Raw genomic sequence first — 17,935 nt, 5'->3', positions numbered from 1 at the left:
CCAGGTCAGGTCACTAAGGTCAACGGTCACCAATGTTTTTACTGAGGCCTTGTTTTGACAGTGGATTTGACCAATTCGCGCGGGTATCGCGAAGGAAAGTGGAACTAGTTATGGTTGAAAAATATGGTTTTGTTCGTATCATATCATACAATAATAAAATAATAGTTTCGCGTTTCAAATGTATGGGCAAATACGAATTATTTTCCTCTCCCTGCAACGGAAAAACGCTCTTTGGTGATGTGTACATGAATGACGCAGTTCAGTAAATTACAGCAGCCTAGGTGGTCCATTCTGCGATAGACAAAATGGCTGGCATAGACGGGAGAATCACCAGTAGATTCACGTCAAGGCGACCAAGAACTGGCAATGCAAACGTAAGTATTTATCAACTCATAAGCACATGCTCGATGGGACGATGATCTCATCATAACTTGGTAAAAGCCGCAAATATTTTGCAGGGAAACGGGTGAATATGACCCTGAAACTTGCCCGAGCGGAAGCTACTATAGTTGTCTGTTCCACCAGGCCTATCCATTTGGAAGGGACGGGGATTATGTAGTGTCATGTTGCACAGAACGTGTACAGTGTTTATAAGCCGATTACGCTAAGGCAAAGCCAAAAATGTTATAATTTCGTAGATTTGTAGAGTTCTTTTTCCGTTGCAGATTAATTTTCCTTGATGAGTATCTATTTTTGCACACTGTTGTTGTTGTTGTTGTTGTTGTTGTTGTTGTTGTTGTTTTGACTTGGACTCTATATGGAAGATAAAAATGCAGCTAGAAGTATTTTATTCGTTGATTGCATTTGTTTCAATAGCTCCATAAATCGGTTCTGATAAAATATTTGTGTGGCTGACTGTAAGACAACACTTCCATTTCTGCTATCTCAGTGTCACATAATTAATTGTACACTTTTACTTAATTTAATTTCCCTACAAAGTATGTACACACATTACACACATCGCTTTGCAACCATTTCTATGAGACTTGTAATATTTTGGTTGGTCATCTGTGAGTGTTTTATCCCAGCAGTCATAGAAGCTGGTATTTATTTGAAGGAAATAATCTGGTGCATTATGGGTCTTAAAGTTTTAATTAAGGTGATAATAAAACATTAAAATATTGTATAGAGGAATGATGCAATGAGAATTAAGTAATTTTGTAAGTTTTAAGTGTAATATTATTGTCAGAACCCAAAGCAAGGTGACCTGAAGATATTTTGTGGTGCAAACATATTGCTGCACATTTTTTCCTAGGAGTCATAACTTAAGAATAAGATACACACTCTCTGCCTCGAATATGAAGAATGCAAACACAGCGTAGGTTGCAATCAATGAAAATAATGTGCCAGATGAAATTGGTATTGAAAAAACCAATTGCAATAAGTTTGTAAATTTGCTAATATGGATCATAAATGTAAAGAATCTTGAAGATTTTGTTGTAAGGCCCCCAACTTATAGGTTTGTTTCTCGTTCTAGGTTTTGCAAAAATCATGTGGTGACAGGTTTTTTTATTTCTCATGTATTTTTTCCATTGTTGTTTTGTAAGCTCACAAGATCTAACAACCAAGGGGAAATTTTAAATCAAGAATATCTAACTATAGCAGTAGTTCTGACATGCAACAAGATGATGTACATGCAGTATACTTACTGTTCAGAACTGTTGTTTATGTACACGTGACCCTCAAGATAATATTTTGTGCACTGTATAGTGCATTGTCATTTTGTACTTTTAATTTTTCATGAAGCATCAAAAGAGTTGGTACTGCTTGTCTAGATAGACAGGATTGAGGATGAGAAACAAAACTTTCTTTTTTGGCCCTACACAAGTTTTTTTTAGTGCTCCTTGATTTTTTAGCATCTGAAGGGATAATTGATTGCAGTCAGTTATAACTATGTCTTTTATACTATCAATATTGCATTTAATTATTGCCTGAGAAAACTCTAACTTTACATACTTTGTTTCAAATATCCTCATGCCTTTTCCAGTCTTTTGATGTGTACCTCTATTTATTTACAGGTATTAGAATGTGGTGTATGTGGGGATGTGTTCTTTCTACAAGGAGATAAGGTTCCCAGACTCTTACTATGTGGTCATACATTCTGCCATGACTGTCTGACCAGATTACCAACACATGGCAGGCTACTTCACTGCCCAATGGACAGACAAGTCACTGAACTTGGAGACTCTGGCATCTGGGGACTTAAGAAGAACTTTGCTCTGCTGGAATTGTTGGAAAAATTACAAGAGGAAACTATCACATTGAACAATGATGGAACAGCAGACAATGAGGTATGTAAGGTGGATCATTATAAAGTTAATCCTCTTTCTACAAGGCTCCATAGACAAATCATAGAAATAAATACAACTTGGGAGAAAGAGAATTAAAATCAATGAAGCATTTCCAAAGAATCTCTCTGAAAGGCAAATCGTTTAACTTGCAACATGGAAATGAATCCATACATAGATGATAGAGCCAATTTCACTGGACCTGTGCAATACAGTGTCTTGTGTACACACATTGTAAAGTAAAGTAAAGTAAGCCTTATTGAAATCGTATCCCAGTTGGGATCTTGATTGTATGAATGGAACCCACTATGCGTTTATCACACATAAACTAACAGAAAATCTCATGAAAGAGATGTAGGCTCAATTAAGTAATTAGGCATACCGGTACCAGTACAGTGGATACACTTGGGATTAGAGCTAAACTCCCCATGTTACAAAAGAATAAAGTTTCAAATACATTACATTTAATGAGACAGCATAATTTTTATGAGAGTTTCTTTATAAAATATCACTTGACAGCATGATGGTGTCTGTACTGCTTTCTTTCAGGTGATTCCCTGTGATGAGAATGAAGACCACACTGCCAGCGTCTATTGTCTAGTCTGCAATACTCATCTTTGTGCTGAATGCTCAGAATCAAGCCATTCAACAAGAACATTGATGAAACACAAGCGTGTTCCACTGTCACAAAAGCCCAGGCAGAGACCCACCTGTCCTGAACATCAAACGCAGCTGTTAGAGTTTAGTTGTTTAGAAAAGGATTGTGAGAGAAATCCCTTGATGTGCGTATTCTGTAAAGACTACGGTAGACATAAAGGACACAAGGTAAGATGTAACAATGTATTTGTATGCTGTTGCTGTGCATTTAAATATTGAGAAGTTTTGTGGCAAGATTGTGAAAACACTGGGCTCATACTGAACAATTCTACAAATCAGTGTAATCATGGGGAGTCCAATAGCATCATAAAGCAATGGGAGGCACCCTAACGAAACACTCCTGTTTACATAATGAAGATTGAGCTCAGGGGTCTTGAGGTCTACCAAGTCATTCATATGCGTTCCATATACTGTTCCAAGGAACCCTTGTGTGCTGCCATAAACAATCACACACGTGTTAAACACAACTGCCAACTCAAATAAAGAACTGCTATGGTGATAGACCAATGAAAGAGACATTGTTGTAATCGGATTAAACTGTTTAATACATGTACCTACAGTTATCAATAATTGGGCTTTGTACCATTCCACATTTATGACAAACCCTGTAAACTTTTACTAATGTTATAGGCATTACCATAATTCATTGTCAGTGATTTGCTTGCAGTGTTTTGTTCATTTACATTGCTAAAAGAGTGTATTTGATAAGAGACGGCCATCACTGAATCTGATATGTATATGTGCTGTACCCTGACACACGGAAAGAAGCCATAAAATTGTAGATCATCTGCATAATATTTACCAAATAATGAGATCTTTGAGTTGAACCACCCTGTGAAAAGATTCACCAAAGTTCAACCAGTTCACAACATACTGGTACTCTACTCGTAACCTTGAAATCATGAACCGAGAGTGAAGGGTTCATGTCAGAATTGAAACTTCATAAGAAATGTAGTGTCAGTGATTCACTAAATAAACAGTGGCCATGTTATAGGGATCATTATCAAGTATCACATGACAGTGTCAGTGGTGAAAGATTTCCATGAATATAATAAGTATTTCCTGATCTGAACAAGTTAAAGCGCAGTGGTCGTCGCGCTGCGCGTGCGTGATTTTTTTGTTGATAAACATAAATTTTTGTAAACATAAGTCTTCTCAACTTCAATCGGAGTGAGATGGGAGCAGTCCCCCACTTTGTTAAGGCCTTTGTAAGACTCAACATCATAGTAAAATATTAAGATCAGAAACGAACTTCAGTGGTGTATTTCTATCTATAAACTTGTGTAGAGCTACGAACTCAATGATCAAATGATCAACATTGCCTATATATGTAGACCAGCAACAAGCACAATGCCTAACACAAAAATTACACTCAAGACCATCGGCAAGCCAGAGCAGGACACGTGAGATGTTGGTGGGAGACGGTCACCGCGTTGACGTACACGGATATAGCTAGAGAATCCGGTCCCACAACGTACCGGCCCGCTACGACTTGGCCCGCAACCAACTGTTGATCACCATGTCTTACTTCTCCCAGTATTACGTGGTAAGAAATAGTAAAATGACAGGAAACAATAAACAAAACGAGCGGGTTTTCGCGGCATTTGGCAGGGAAATTGCACGGCTACGCCGTACATAGACGTATCGAGAGATCCTGTGCCCCGGTCCTGTGCAAGGTCATGGCAGTGATCCAACCGCTAGCTGGTGTAGGCCTACCGGTGCTGGGCAAACTTCGTTGTTGTACCTCCTGATTGCCGGTAGGTCTGAATCTTCTTTCAAGTGAGATAACCCCTACATAACAAGAAGACTATGAAAGGTCTTTCGCTTGACTTGATACCTGTACTCGGAATTCTCGTTTGCACCCCCAAACGAGGTAAACTTTGTAGTTGAGTTGGATTCTCCACAGCCGAGTGTAGCGCGTCATATACCTGGTTTGACACGGACGTTCATACAGACCACGGAACGGAACAGATGCAGAGATGCTTCTTGCTGCAGCGGGCATTGCTCTGCGAGCTGTAGATTTCTGTAGTTTGGGTTGTTGTCTTTGTACTCCTGTCGGGCCTATTGAAATGAAAGCTCTCGTCCTTGCTAGCGATGTCGAAAACTAGAGCCCGGTCGTTGACGGTTGATAGTCTGTTGGCGTATACATGCGTACGTCTAGCTCTATGGCTCGAGCGATAACAGTAGCCGAGCCCCATTCAACTGATTCAAGAAAATCATGAGCAAATGTGATCTCAATCCAGCGTGCAATCATTGTTCAATATTCAGCAGATATTTAACTTAGATTAATTGAACTTTTATTGCGTGTTACATTTGGATAGTTGGTATGCTTGTGACAGATCAGCCGCCATTTTAACAAGCGGCAATATCGCAAACATTACAATCAACCCGTAACATGTGCGGCGTTCTTGGATTTGTTTACAACAGAGGGGGACCCCCTCAGGAGGATGCGCAGCGCGACGACCACTGCGCTTTAATACCATTGCAGGATGAACCCACAAAAGCTTGGAATTACTCTGTCAGTTAATTCACTGAATGCACTGAATGGGATCCTGTAAAGATTATACAAAAAGAATTTTCTATCTTTACAGCTGACAAGTATCCTTGCATATGTAGGGTACACATATATTCATCCATGGTTACTCTACAATAGATTAACTTTGACTCATCATACACTATTAGCATTACACATACATGTATGATCTGTGTATGTCTATGTCTATATCTACATGTGTTAAGATGTATGCAATGAATTTTGTTTCATTCTGCCAATGTGGTGTTTTCAGCTCTTCAGCTTGATGTAACATCAACTATGCAAGGTAAACCTGGTCTTTTCACTTCTGTTAAAAGCTGTTACTTAGCATTGATTTAAAAAATTAAAATACGTTCTCAATTTTGCAGCACACTCTGGTTGAGACTGATGCGGATAATGTGAGACTAGCAATTGTTGAGGCTACACAGCACATCAAAGTGTTCACTGAAGAAGTCACAGAGGCAGCAAAGAGATTGACGTCAGTAATACAACAAATAGAAGGTGGCATGCAAATGTCTGAAGATCGTGACAGTTTAACAGAATTTAGACAGGTAGGGTGTAAGCCAGTGTTGCTTACTACTGTGGAACACATTTACTAATAATTAGATCTTGATACACTTGTTGACAGATGCATGTAGAAAATCTGATTATATATCACATCCTATGAAATGTATGTACTAATTTAATAACATCAGACAGCCTATCGAAATTTATTGTGAAATTTAATACTTTCCTCTGTAATCTACATGTGCAACAATTTTCTTAAATGTTCTCTGACCTATTTAAGAATTACATGCAATCACAATGTGCCCCGACCCTTTCAACTTCCACAAAACCATTCTATGTACAAGTAAACATATATATACCTAAAATTCAATTGGTTATTGGAATTTCATTGTGAGCTTTTCAAGGTTTACATACACAATATACAGCCATTTTCAAGTGTTACAAGCCGTTTTCCAGTCTGAAATATGTTTAGCTAGCAAGTCTGTGAATTAATGTAGATCAGCTTTTAAGATATAGTTTAAGAAGCTATGAGTAAATAAAGTCATTTTTGCCCCCAGAAAATTTGTCACAAATCATATAGTTATGATGTTTGTGTAGTTTGACTGTGGACCATTGTACTTGTTAATATTTTCAAAAGATACTTCACTTAAGTGTACTGAATGCATTTCAGTGTAAACATTTGTTAGTTGCCTGGCAAGATGTAAACCCTGTATATTGCCTTTCCATAGGTTCCAGGGACAGCAGAATTGGCAAGGACCAGAGTGAGAGTGTACTTCAATGAATTACATGAGTCTCTATATCGTCAAGAAGAGGTAGCTATCAGTGTGGTGGACAGCCATGCCAGAGAAAAACTAAGAATTCTGAGACAGCAACAGGAAGACTTGGCAATTGTACTGTCTCAGACCAGTGCAATATGTTTACAATGGGAAAGAGTGTTACAACAGGTATGTACTTCGTATCAAGGTAACTCAGTACCAGTTTGCCATGTAACTCACAAACCTGTAGCATCAGTGTAGAAATTTATTCAATAATCCTTTGCATCAGCCCAGTACCAATAAATATAATTTGTACAATTACAGAGATAATTTTTTTTTCTGCCATTGATAGATCATCTTACGTACCACCATATCTAGAAGATGTTTATAGCAGAGATATTGTTGATTTGATACAATAAAGATGTGTGTCATTTTGGAAAGAAATTACAAGTAGAAACAAGAATCATCATATTCACATTAAGCTCAACATATTGGTTTGTGTGTGGAGGGTGTGTGATTGCATAGGACTCTGGTTCTTGCCATGATGCATCTTATGTATACATTTAATACTCTAAAGAGATTTCTTGATTTTATAGGTGCATTTCAGTCAATCTTTAGTATAGAGAGATTGCTTACTGGTGTACTGTAATGTGTTGTAATGAGAGTTTGCCTTTCATCTTTTATGGGCAGTGATTATGATAGTGGCAAAGCAAAGTAGTGTGGATCTATGTATTCAGGCACTGTGAGATGAAACTTGAATCAATTAGTGGCAATTAGTTTGATCAAAATTTGTTTGTCGAAAAATTCATTTAAAACCATGTGTGGTAAACATCTTTACAACATTAGGAAAGACAAACCATAGACCCTATGGTGCTTTGTTGTTACACCTGTATGGTAGATGTGTCAGTCTTTGCATTTGTGTATTAATGACCACTCAAAGGTAAAATATAGAGGGGTTATTGGGTGGTGAAATATAGATTTTTGTTCTACCAAGGTCTGTTATAAAAGCAAACACGAGTCTAAGCTTTTATCCAAAGTTACGCAAAATCCAAACCTAAGTGCACTCACAGCTTTTGAATTTAACACTGTTACTGTATGTTACCCTAATAATGCCGTTCACTCATTCATACATGTATTTAGCCTTACTATTGGTAACAAACTGATCTCATCATGGCTTTATCAATTTGTCTTTTAACAGGATAACAGCCGTGTTGTCATGGCCAAACAAGAAGTTAGCGGTTTAGTAGACACACTGGGTCAGCATCAACAGCAACTGAAGGAACTTTGTACACATATACCTTCAGATGGTAACATACCTATCACATTTACCAAGGTAAGATTGAAACATTAAATCATACAGCTTCCTGTTATGTGTGATGTAAACAGCATTTTATTTGGAGTGACATAAAATAGTAGTCACCTTTACAGAGCGGTCACCTCCCTCTACGATATCACCTGCAACAGTCGCAAACATTTTACATGTTAAAGGCACTCTGAAGAAGAGCTACCTCTCAGAGGTGGACAGTGGCCTTTGGTAATGACTCCAGTTAGCAATAAAACATGTTTACATTGATCAGCGTATCTGACTCTGAATGATCTCTGTAAAAAAATGCTTAGGCTGAAAGTGAGAAGTGAGTCTATTTTGACTGATATTACATCTTTATCACAATTGTTTCAGAAATTCAAAGCATCAATCATGATTTTCAAGAGATTCATGATATTGAAATTTATTATTACTAATCACTCATCACCTACACCCAAAGTAATGCAACATTCACCCTCTATAAAAATGCCAACTCCATATAGTGGTAACTTTTTCTTGATCTCTTGCCTGACCATTTTACACAGGTTTGACTGTATTTTACGGAAAGATAATTATTACCAGGTACTGATACAAGAACAACTGTGAACATCCTACAGCTGTGTTTTGCATAAGGGGTGTAATACATGCACTTTCTTGTAATATGGCTTCTTTTCCTGTACAAATTCTGTCGATTTGATCTTCCACGATAGATTTCTTTCTTCTAAAAAAAAGTTGCTCTGCACTTTTAAAGGTATTGCACAGCTTGTCAGATTCTAGATTAATTTTCCCTGTATTACTGTAGGATAACAGAGTCCATATTGGACCAAAGCTTGAAATGAGAGTTGTAATCCTGGGACTAGACAGTGCTGGCAAGACTACAATCTTATTCAAACTCAAACAGAATGAGTTCATTCAGAGTATTCCTACAATAGGTAAGTGTACAGAAATATTTTCTTTGGTAATCATCTACCTTTTAGACACTCCTTTAGAACATGACTGGCTAAAGAAAATGGATGAACACTCTTCCCATATCTGCCAAGTTCATATGTCACCATCAGGTCAAGTTGGTCACAACTAGTGAGACAAAACATTTCCTGTGGGTTGCATTTTAAGAAAGATTTGAACATTTGAAGGCTCCTGAATACATAGATACGGTAAATATGATTTTGATTGACTAAACCTGCTATAACATACAGGGCCAATTGAGTGAAAATAGATAGGTTTTTGCTAAATAGCGCTTTTTGAGGTTTTGGCTGAATACCGCTTTTTACTGACTCAGAGTATATTGTCTGGTAGGATGAGAGTTAAGGTAATACAAGCAAAAGATTCGAATGTATACACATATTTTTACTTCATGGAACCTTGCATAGGCAAGAGTACAAAGTTTAGAGAAGCAAAGAATGTAAAGTTTACCAATATATGAAATTCAGAATGTTTCCTATCCGTTCGTGAACTGTATGGGGATAACTGAAAGTTTGTACGATGTTTTTTCACAAAAAACTTCACAAGTCAGAGTCCCATTTTACTGTACCAGGTACCTTTACACTGGTAAACTCCCTGTCTTGATTGATGGTGGAACACGATGAGTTAAGGCATGCAGCATATCAGTGTTAAGGTACCTGGTACAGTAAAATTGAACACTGAAAAGATCCCGAGGCACACTGTATGTTAAAGGTTGCCAGTGACCCTAGGAAGAAGAAAATTTGTGAACAGAACAAACAAATATACCTGTGCTTGGCACTTATCCATCCCTGTTTTAAACTTCACACAGTTTTAACTGATGAATGATGAGTCAATGAGGGCATCTGTGATGTCATGATTTTAATGCTATGACTCGTAGGAAACCATGGCACACATTTAATATTCGCTCACATAAATAAGATACATACTGCAAAAGTGACAATATGCCAAAAAAAACAGAGTTTTGTATCATGGTTGGTCAGGTACAGCCTGGTGGCTTCTAATTTGATAGTACTTTAACAATCCTTTGATTTTGTTCCATTTCAATTTTAATCGTAATCCAAGCTCTTTACACATTCTTGTGTAGCCAAGTGCTTCAATCTGACAGACCTCAAATATTAAATCTGTGCATTGAATTATTAGAATTATTTCTATATGATCCTGACACATCATTGATGATCAAAACCGACCAAAAACTTGCCCTTTCTGAACGTGTAAGTGCAGTTGACCTATGAATGGCATTTATGGGTAGTTTACGAATACTGATTCAACTTACAGGCTGAGGAGATTATAGTGCTTACCGTGCACATTGTGATTTTAATAGGATCCATAAGCTTCCCAGTGTAAACATGTCCAGCAGGGACAGACCAGGCAATTTAGGTTCAATACGTAATCATCACACATTTTTATTCGCAGGATTCAATGTAGAGACTGTTGAATACAAGAATCTTATGTTTACAATTTGGGATGTTGGTGGTGATACCAAACTGAGACCGTTGTGGAAACATTATTATCTCAATACACAGGGTATGTATCCAAAACAAAAATGTTAGGCTTCTATGTCTGTCCTCACTATATTCATGCAAATTTACTTCAGGAAATAAAAAATATGTTGAATAGCCTATTGTGTTTTAAGTAACTTTACAACATTTTAAGTGAGATATGCTAATTTGTGCAAAATTTTATTTTAGATTCAGTGAATATTTTACTGGTACTGGTACGTGTTGTATCAATTTAATATTATAAACTCACTAACTGAACTGTGTGTGACCTAGTTTGGCAGAATTCAAATATTGATATTATGAAAGAATTCTAAATTTGTTAGAGAATGGCCTTTGACCTGTCAGTGATATGATGAATATTTGTGTTGTGTGATTGATAATGCCATGGCAGCTGTTACATGCAATGCTTTGATTCAGGCAATGATTAACATCTGTCACAGAATATTCAGTACTATTACAGACAGTACTTGGTTTATAGTTACAGTGGAGGTTACTCGATGCATGACATGTCAACTGTGATCTTGATTGATTGATGAATGGATGGATTTTATTTGGTAGATTATTCAGTAGTTGTCATGGATGAGAGTATTCTAGCATTCCAATTTATGCTCCACTGAAATTTTTACCTACCATGTACTAATACCGGTACATTGTGGTTGAAATGGCTCTCCAGGTCATAGTAATTTTGTGTAATCTTAAAAGAGAATTAGCATTGGACATTGCAGTCATCAAAACTGGTTATAAATTTGTATGGCAAGACAGTCCAAATGTTGTTATGTTTTATCAAATATTCTACTAGTATATTTGCCAGAGAGTGATTTTAATCAAAGCAAAAAGTCACAAGTAATCATTTCTGATTTACAGTGTGTGAGTACAAGTTAGATTACAATAAGTATAGCTAATAGGTCCCCTAAACAGATGTTGTGGTGTTTGACATATAACCTGTTAAAATCCAGACAAACGAAAAATGTAATGGTGGACACACATAAAGCAATTGTTGACGCAAAACATGAGAAACTCAAACGAACAGATAAGGACTTACAAATTGGTCTTGAGCATTGAGAGAGTACTAAGTCTTACTGTGTTTGTTCTGTACTGATATTTGTATACAGTTGTATGTCAGTGTGGATATACATTGATATCTGCAATTCTGTACATGATAATCCACGCTGACATGTTACTGTATATATTTACTGATAAAGACTAAACGCAGTAATACTTAGAACACTTTCATATTGATATCTGCAAAGCTGTACATGATGGTAGCATTAATACTGTGTAATTTCATTATATTACAGCAATTATATTTGTGATTGACAGCAGTAATTGTGACAGACTATCAGAGGCATATGAAGAACTCTCTAAGTTACTAACAGAGAAAGAACTGAGAGATGCATTGGTGTTAGTCTTTGCCAGCAAACAGGTAGGAATATGTCTGTCACAGTCAAATTTTGTAACTGAGTCAGTGTTTTTTAAGATTTCATTTAGTTAGGAGACTTTACATTCATATCTGACATACAGAATTTTACAATTGATATGGTGTCTAAGTGTTTGTTCACCATCTTTGACATAGCTGTAATGTCTCCAATGCTGCTTTACCATTTTCATTGTCACTGTATGGATTCTTTATCATGGGTTAAGAGAACCTCAAAGATAACGGTACAAGTATTGAGCCAGGCATTGCATACAATGTGCATCCAGGATGCTACTGTCTGTGAGGGGAGCTAGGAGGGGAATTGTGCCCCCTCCCCCCTCACAATTAAATCTTCCTATTAGAGACCTCAGCAAAGTGAGATGAAGAACCTTGATTGTCATGTCAAAGAATGTTAGTGGTAACCATGGTAATTGTATAGCTCTGAATGTGATCCTTAATCAGTGTGTTTGAAGAGCTTGAAATGAAAGCTACCAATTTTGTAATGCCTATTTACCTTCACCAACTTACATCTTCAGTTTGAGTTGGAGGTACATGACTTTTCAAGGCCCTGTAGCAGTACACATGGAATTCCATAAATCCAACCAATGTAGATAATTGCGTTTTCAGTGGAGAAACGACAGAAATTCCATGTCGAAAGACATTTGTCATTTCCATTAGGGCATAAGTCTACTCCACCATTGCATCACATGAAACATTCTTACAGTTTCTGGTGATACACAGAAATTGTGAATTATGTTCATGGTACTGCCGCAATTCAAATAGCTACACAGGATGCAATTGAGGTCATTTTCTTGACTTACCTTCATACTCACATTAACTCAGCCTGTTACACGGCCAGTTTAAAAGTCCACTGTATGATGATAGATTGCTTCAGGGTTAGCAAAAGTTGAAAACAATGGCTGGATTCTAAAATCACATGTATACCATGTCTTACAAGGACTGTCTCAGTTGTTGTAAGACTACCAGCAACCGTGGATCTGATCTTTGAACTTGATCAAGTTGTGAGCTCAGAATCATCATCATGTTGTCAATAACTGCACTGTACCACTTTCTTGTTGTAACATTGACCAAAATTGCAATTTTCAGGACATCGCTGGGTCACTGAGTACTGAAGAATTGGCACAGAGACTAGAACTTCATAAGCTGTGTTGTGGCCGTGTGTGGCATATTCAAGGCTGTGATGCAAGGAGTGGAAATGGATTACTTGATGGTTTGGACTGGTTGTCAAGGCAACTGGTGGCAGCAGGAGTCCTCGACGTTGCATAATAAACTTTCCATCTTGCAGCAGATATGTCTCATATTTCTAAAATGAAATGGACCCCTGGTAAGAATAACAGACCTTTCCCACCAGTGCTTGGTGTGAAGTTGGGTTCCTATTGTTTCTTGGTTTGAAATGAATCCCTATATGTTCTTGGTGTGAAATGGGTGTCTATCAGTACTTCATGTAGAATGGGTCCCCATTGTCCTTAATGTGAAATGGGTCAGTAGTGCTTTGTGTGAAATAGATCCCCTCTAGGAATATCGCTCTTGCATTTCCTGGCTATACCACTCTGTATCTCGGTAATACTGTATTCCCAGTATACACCAGTAATTCTGTTTTAGCTGTATAGTGTATTTCTTTTGCCATGATCTTTCCAGTGATTGCAGCTTCAGACCTTTGTTTTACATAGTACCCAAATCTAGGTACACGTAGCAGTGTGCCCACTTTCAAGGTATTTGAACTCTTTTTTGAGCCAACTTGGAATTTCTTTAAATCTAGTTTAGTCAGCCTTGTAATAGTGGAAGTATCAAATAACATTCAATATGTGTTCTAGTTGCCATCAAATCAAAGATCACGTGGCTGGCTTTCAATCTGTATTACACCGTACATTTCTAATGGTGAACATAACAATTATCTTGGTACCATTATCAACTTTAAAATTTCACATCTGACTTTTACATGTATTTTTCACTGTAATGAACAACAGGCAATGATACACTCAAGTTTGCAAACTGCAACTGTCAGGCTTACATGTTCTGAGTTGTTGCTTACTTCCAAAGACTAAGGCCAACACAAATATATGGCACCATCTGACATTATGAAAGTGACAATGGTTAATTTTGCCATGATTGTGATCGTGTAGCTACAACAACTCAGACACTGACCTTTACCAGTATATATCACTACAGAGATGAGCAAATCGATGTGAAATGTGTTTGCTGACAGGACCAGCATAGGGGTAGACTAGTGGCTACTTGTGGACAACCTTATTTGGGAATCCTGTTTTTAATGTAACACTACATTTGCGTTCAATTGACCGCCAGATCAGTTAAATGGTAAGCAATTATTTGCTCCAAGGATACAAAGCAGGCCTTGGTTTACTGAGTACCTATAATGTGGTGTCAACCGATACTGCACATCAAACTATGTCCCATTTTGGAAGGAAATTGTTTTCAATGATACAGAGCAAAGATCGGCGTAAACTCCGACCAGTGCCAACCCCAAGACAGTCGGATAAAAAGGCATGTAAAGGCATGTAAATGCTAACTTTTGCTGAAACAAAATTATACATGTTTAAACATGGTCACATTGGCCAATTTTTTGAAAGGAATATGGGCTCTGTTGACTAAAGATTCAGCCGTATGCTGGTGCCCTGGGCAGAGGTTGGGAAGTGCTGGAGAGCCCATCAGTAGTCTAGTGTTCAACTCTCCAGCGTATACTTTGGTACATGTACAGCTGTAAACCAGTATAGAATTTTATGTTATACTGTATGTGTGTTAATGGTCTCAATGTATGGGAAACTTGACTTGCTAAAAAATAGATTGTGCTTGAGTATTTCCAACGATTTGCACAGCTAAATCACTTAATCTAGATACCATATGTTATGTATGGCATTGTTGTACAGGCAAATGCAGTGTATTATTGCAGTGTAATTTCACTTCAGCTTTTTATAGATGTGTATTTATGTCTATCATTATCAAACAAAATACCATTCTTTGTGTGAAATTGGTAATTAGGTCATATTGTTTATTTGTAAATAACTTCTATTTTTACTGGATGCAATTCTGGTATTTGACCAAGCGATCTGTATTCTATATCTCTGTTACAATATTAGTACATTTTGGCCAGAGGCCATAAGTACTAAAATAAACAGAACTGAAACTGACAGTCAACAAGTATGGTTATAGTTCATCAGAATTAGTGTCAAATTTCCCTCTTCAGGGACTTTCTTAAAGTTTTCAAGTACTTTTACTTAATATATCTTCATAGGAGCTATTGAGGATTGAAGCTGACCGTTTACATAGGGAAAATCTGATGCTTGCCAATTTGACTTGTATGTATTTACTTTACAATTTTACAAAGAATCTTGGTTTTAGGTTCTAGGCATCTGATGTGAATGCTAAGATACATGTATAGCAATTGCCTTTGTTTGCTAGATTTCTGAACTTTAAGTTATGGTGTTTTCAGGAGTTAGAAACTTTGCATTATTTATTTTTCTTTAAGAATGATGTGTAGTTCAGAGATATTGAAATCAATAGTAGCATTCAGAGTGTGATCTGAAGTTTTGCTTGAGCAATTATTATTTGGAGCTAATCTGAAGTTTATGTGATGTCAAACGTTTGCAACATGAAGTTAGCCAACCATATTTGTTTAAAATAAAATAATAAATGCAAATGACTTTGATTAAGCTGTATTGCAAGAAATACAGTGTTTGTATTCGTCTGTTCCCTGGATACTCTATTTACTGGTACATTGATCACTACATGAATTGTGTGCTAGCAGCGCCCTCTGTATGGGAGTTTGCAATATGTTACTGTGTACATATGCATGTTTCTATCAGTTCCTATGCAGATTTTTGCATACGTCAATGCCACAGTATAGTTGGACCTGTCTGTACTGGCATATGTATAAAATCTGTTCATCGTGTCAGTGTTTGTCATGATCACCAGTGTGTTTTCTGACTTACATGTATGATCTTTGTAGACTCTTTTTGTGTATTCAGGAATTTCTAGAAATGTCTGTACATCAGCCTTACACCTTACACCAGAATATGAAATATGAGAATCTTTCTTGCATCAAGATAACTTTCTTGAATCAGTCACATGTCAGGTTTTTCTTGCAGGGCATACTATTGAACATTTAAGTGGAATTTTGCATCACACACAACACAAGTGATCATACTGAATCCACACAGCAAACAAACATTCATGTGTTGTTGTGGTTAGTTGCCTCTTATAAAAATTTGATATCTTTCAATCATGTTGTGTTGGCATGTGCAACAGACACCATAACTAGTGTCTTCACCAGTAACCATGTTACACTTGGTTCAAGTCTGTGCTTTCAGTACTTTCATTTGAATTTGTGATCATTGAGTGAAATGTTTGAGAGGGATGAACACAATACAGTGAGTTATTGTCAAATCTGTCGGCAAGTAGCTGAACAATGTTCACACAACCACACAGATACAGGGTTTTCTCTCGACCACACAATTGCACATATTGTGCATTTTGAGCCATTTAGCCCTTGAAAAGTTACTACCACTGGGCGAAAATCGCGCACGCAAAAAAAAACACAGCAAGCAAATACGCCCATATGATGGCGACCCAAGCTCATGATAGTGTAGTGACCTTTGAATTTGCTGTTATTTCTGCCCCTAAAATGTCAAATCTGCCCCTAATTTCGATGAATGGGGCAGAAATTGCCCCCTTCAGTGAACATGGAGAGAAAACACCGCAGATACGCCTTTCAACTATAAGCTGAATTAACTTAGTAATTTAGTTCTCACTGGAAAAGGACAGTGCCAAAGTCAAAAAGCATTGCGTGAAATAAAGAGAGATACACATGAGGTTGTTTTAGACATCTTGTGATTTATTCACCAACTTGAACCAAGTCTGTATCTATGTTGATTTTTGCATCAGTTATTTCATAGGTATTTGCACTGCACTGCATAGAGAAATGCATGTTCACATTATTTGCCATGTGAGTGTTTGTAATATGCCATGAGTGGATCACAGAACTTGAGCTCAATGTACAGTTCAGCATTAAGTCATTGTAATTCCAGCTATGTTAGTTGTTTTTGGATTTGTATTTCCTGCAGGAATCATTACAAAATGTATATAATTATATTTAAAGTCCAAAGATTTGCCACTTTGTGTAAATTTTTTACTGGACACAAACACTGAATGATACATTTCTAGGTCATCACTGTTACATTTTAATGTGTAATAAAGTTATCACTATTACCATTTCTGAAGGAAGTCTGGAACTACTTTCAAAATCAAAATTAAAAATCAGGTTTCAAAATGTAAAGTTTTTTGAGGAGAGAAGAGAACTAAAAATTATCTTCATTTGAAATTTACTATGGCCACTATGCTATGTTCATGCTAATGGGAGAATCAAAATATATGCCTTTCTAGGAAACAGGATGGTACTACCTAACTTACTCTGCAGGTTTTGAAATTAGACAGCACATTTGCTTTGCACAAAAGAGAACTATAAAAGGTTGCAAGAATCTCTGAAAATCTGATCCAGAGATTATGCCTTGAACATCATTCCTTGAACTATTCCAGAATGTGTGAGGTCATGGTACATGAAATAATGAGTCAACCTTTTTGCATGCATGCATTGTCCTGTGATTTGATGTGACCTCTACTGTCATTTGATTTCAGGAAAATTCAGAAATGTTTGGAAACTGTGAACAAGTTTTGTAGTATGATTAGAAAAAAAGGGTTGCCATGGTAAACCAAGAAACATTAATTTCCAACACATTCTGTATTACGCCATATTTCCTAATTCCTTTAATACTCTCACATATTTCCACAATGGATATCTCTCTCTCTCTCTCTCTCTCTCTCTCTCTCTCTCTCTCTCACAAACACACTCACATTGTCAATTGTGTGTAGGACTGCTAGTGAAAAAATGAAAATCAGGCTACAAACACATATTCTGGAAATTGCATGATGCAGTGTGTAATCTGGATGATACTTGAGGTTATATAGAGGCCCAAGTGTGTCA

The 17,935-nt window shown here is 37.0% G+C and overlaps 1 protein-coding gene across 1 annotated transcript; it reads left to right on the top strand.

Moving 5' to 3' along the window:
• The first annotated feature begins 12 nt into the window (after positions 1 to 12).
• Positions 13 to 17,168, top strand: LOC139139305 (E3 ubiquitin-protein ligase TRIM23-like). The gene is made up of 10 exons (XM_070708180.1): positions 13 to 374; positions 2,019 to 2,291; positions 2,838 to 3,113; positions 5,847 to 6,029; positions 6,714 to 6,929; positions 7,939 to 8,073; positions 8,846 to 8,975; positions 10,420 to 10,530; positions 11,804 to 11,928; positions 13,027 to 17,168. Exons 1-10 carry the CDS (start codon positions 306 to 308, stop codon positions 13,204 to 13,206), a joined length of 1,698 nt encoding a protein of 565 aa, XP_070564281.1. The 5' UTR covers positions 13 to 305; the 3' UTR covers positions 13,207 to 17,168.
• The last annotated feature ends 767 nt before the right edge of the window (positions 17,169 to 17,935 follow it).

Source organism: Ptychodera flava, chromosome 8 (assembly GCF_041260155.1).
Source record: "Ptychodera flava strain L36383 chromosome 8, AS_Pfla_20210202, whole genome shotgun sequence".
NCBI lineage: Eukaryota > Metazoa > Hemichordata > Enteropneusta > Ptychoderidae > Ptychodera > Ptychodera flava.
The sequence above is the reverse complement of the archived record's forward strand: the minus strand, read 5'-3'. Positions and strand labels throughout refer to the sequence as shown.

What these genes read in the sequence shown, in the direction of transcription:
- LOC139139305 (XM_070708180.1), top strand. Translation starts at nt 306, where the DNA reads ATGGCTGGCATAGACGGGAGAATCACCAGTAGATTCACGTCAAGGCGA. An exon ending in GGGAAAGAGTGTTACAACAG is followed by an intron (nt 6,930 to 7,938) that starts GTATGTACTTCG and finishes GTCTTTTAACAG; the next exon opens with GATAACAGCCGTGTTGTCAT. An exon ending in TAGTCTTTGCCAGCAAACAG is followed by an intron (nt 11,929 to 13,026) that starts GTAGGAATATGT and finishes TGCAATTTTCAG; the next exon opens with GACATCGCTGGGTCACTGAG.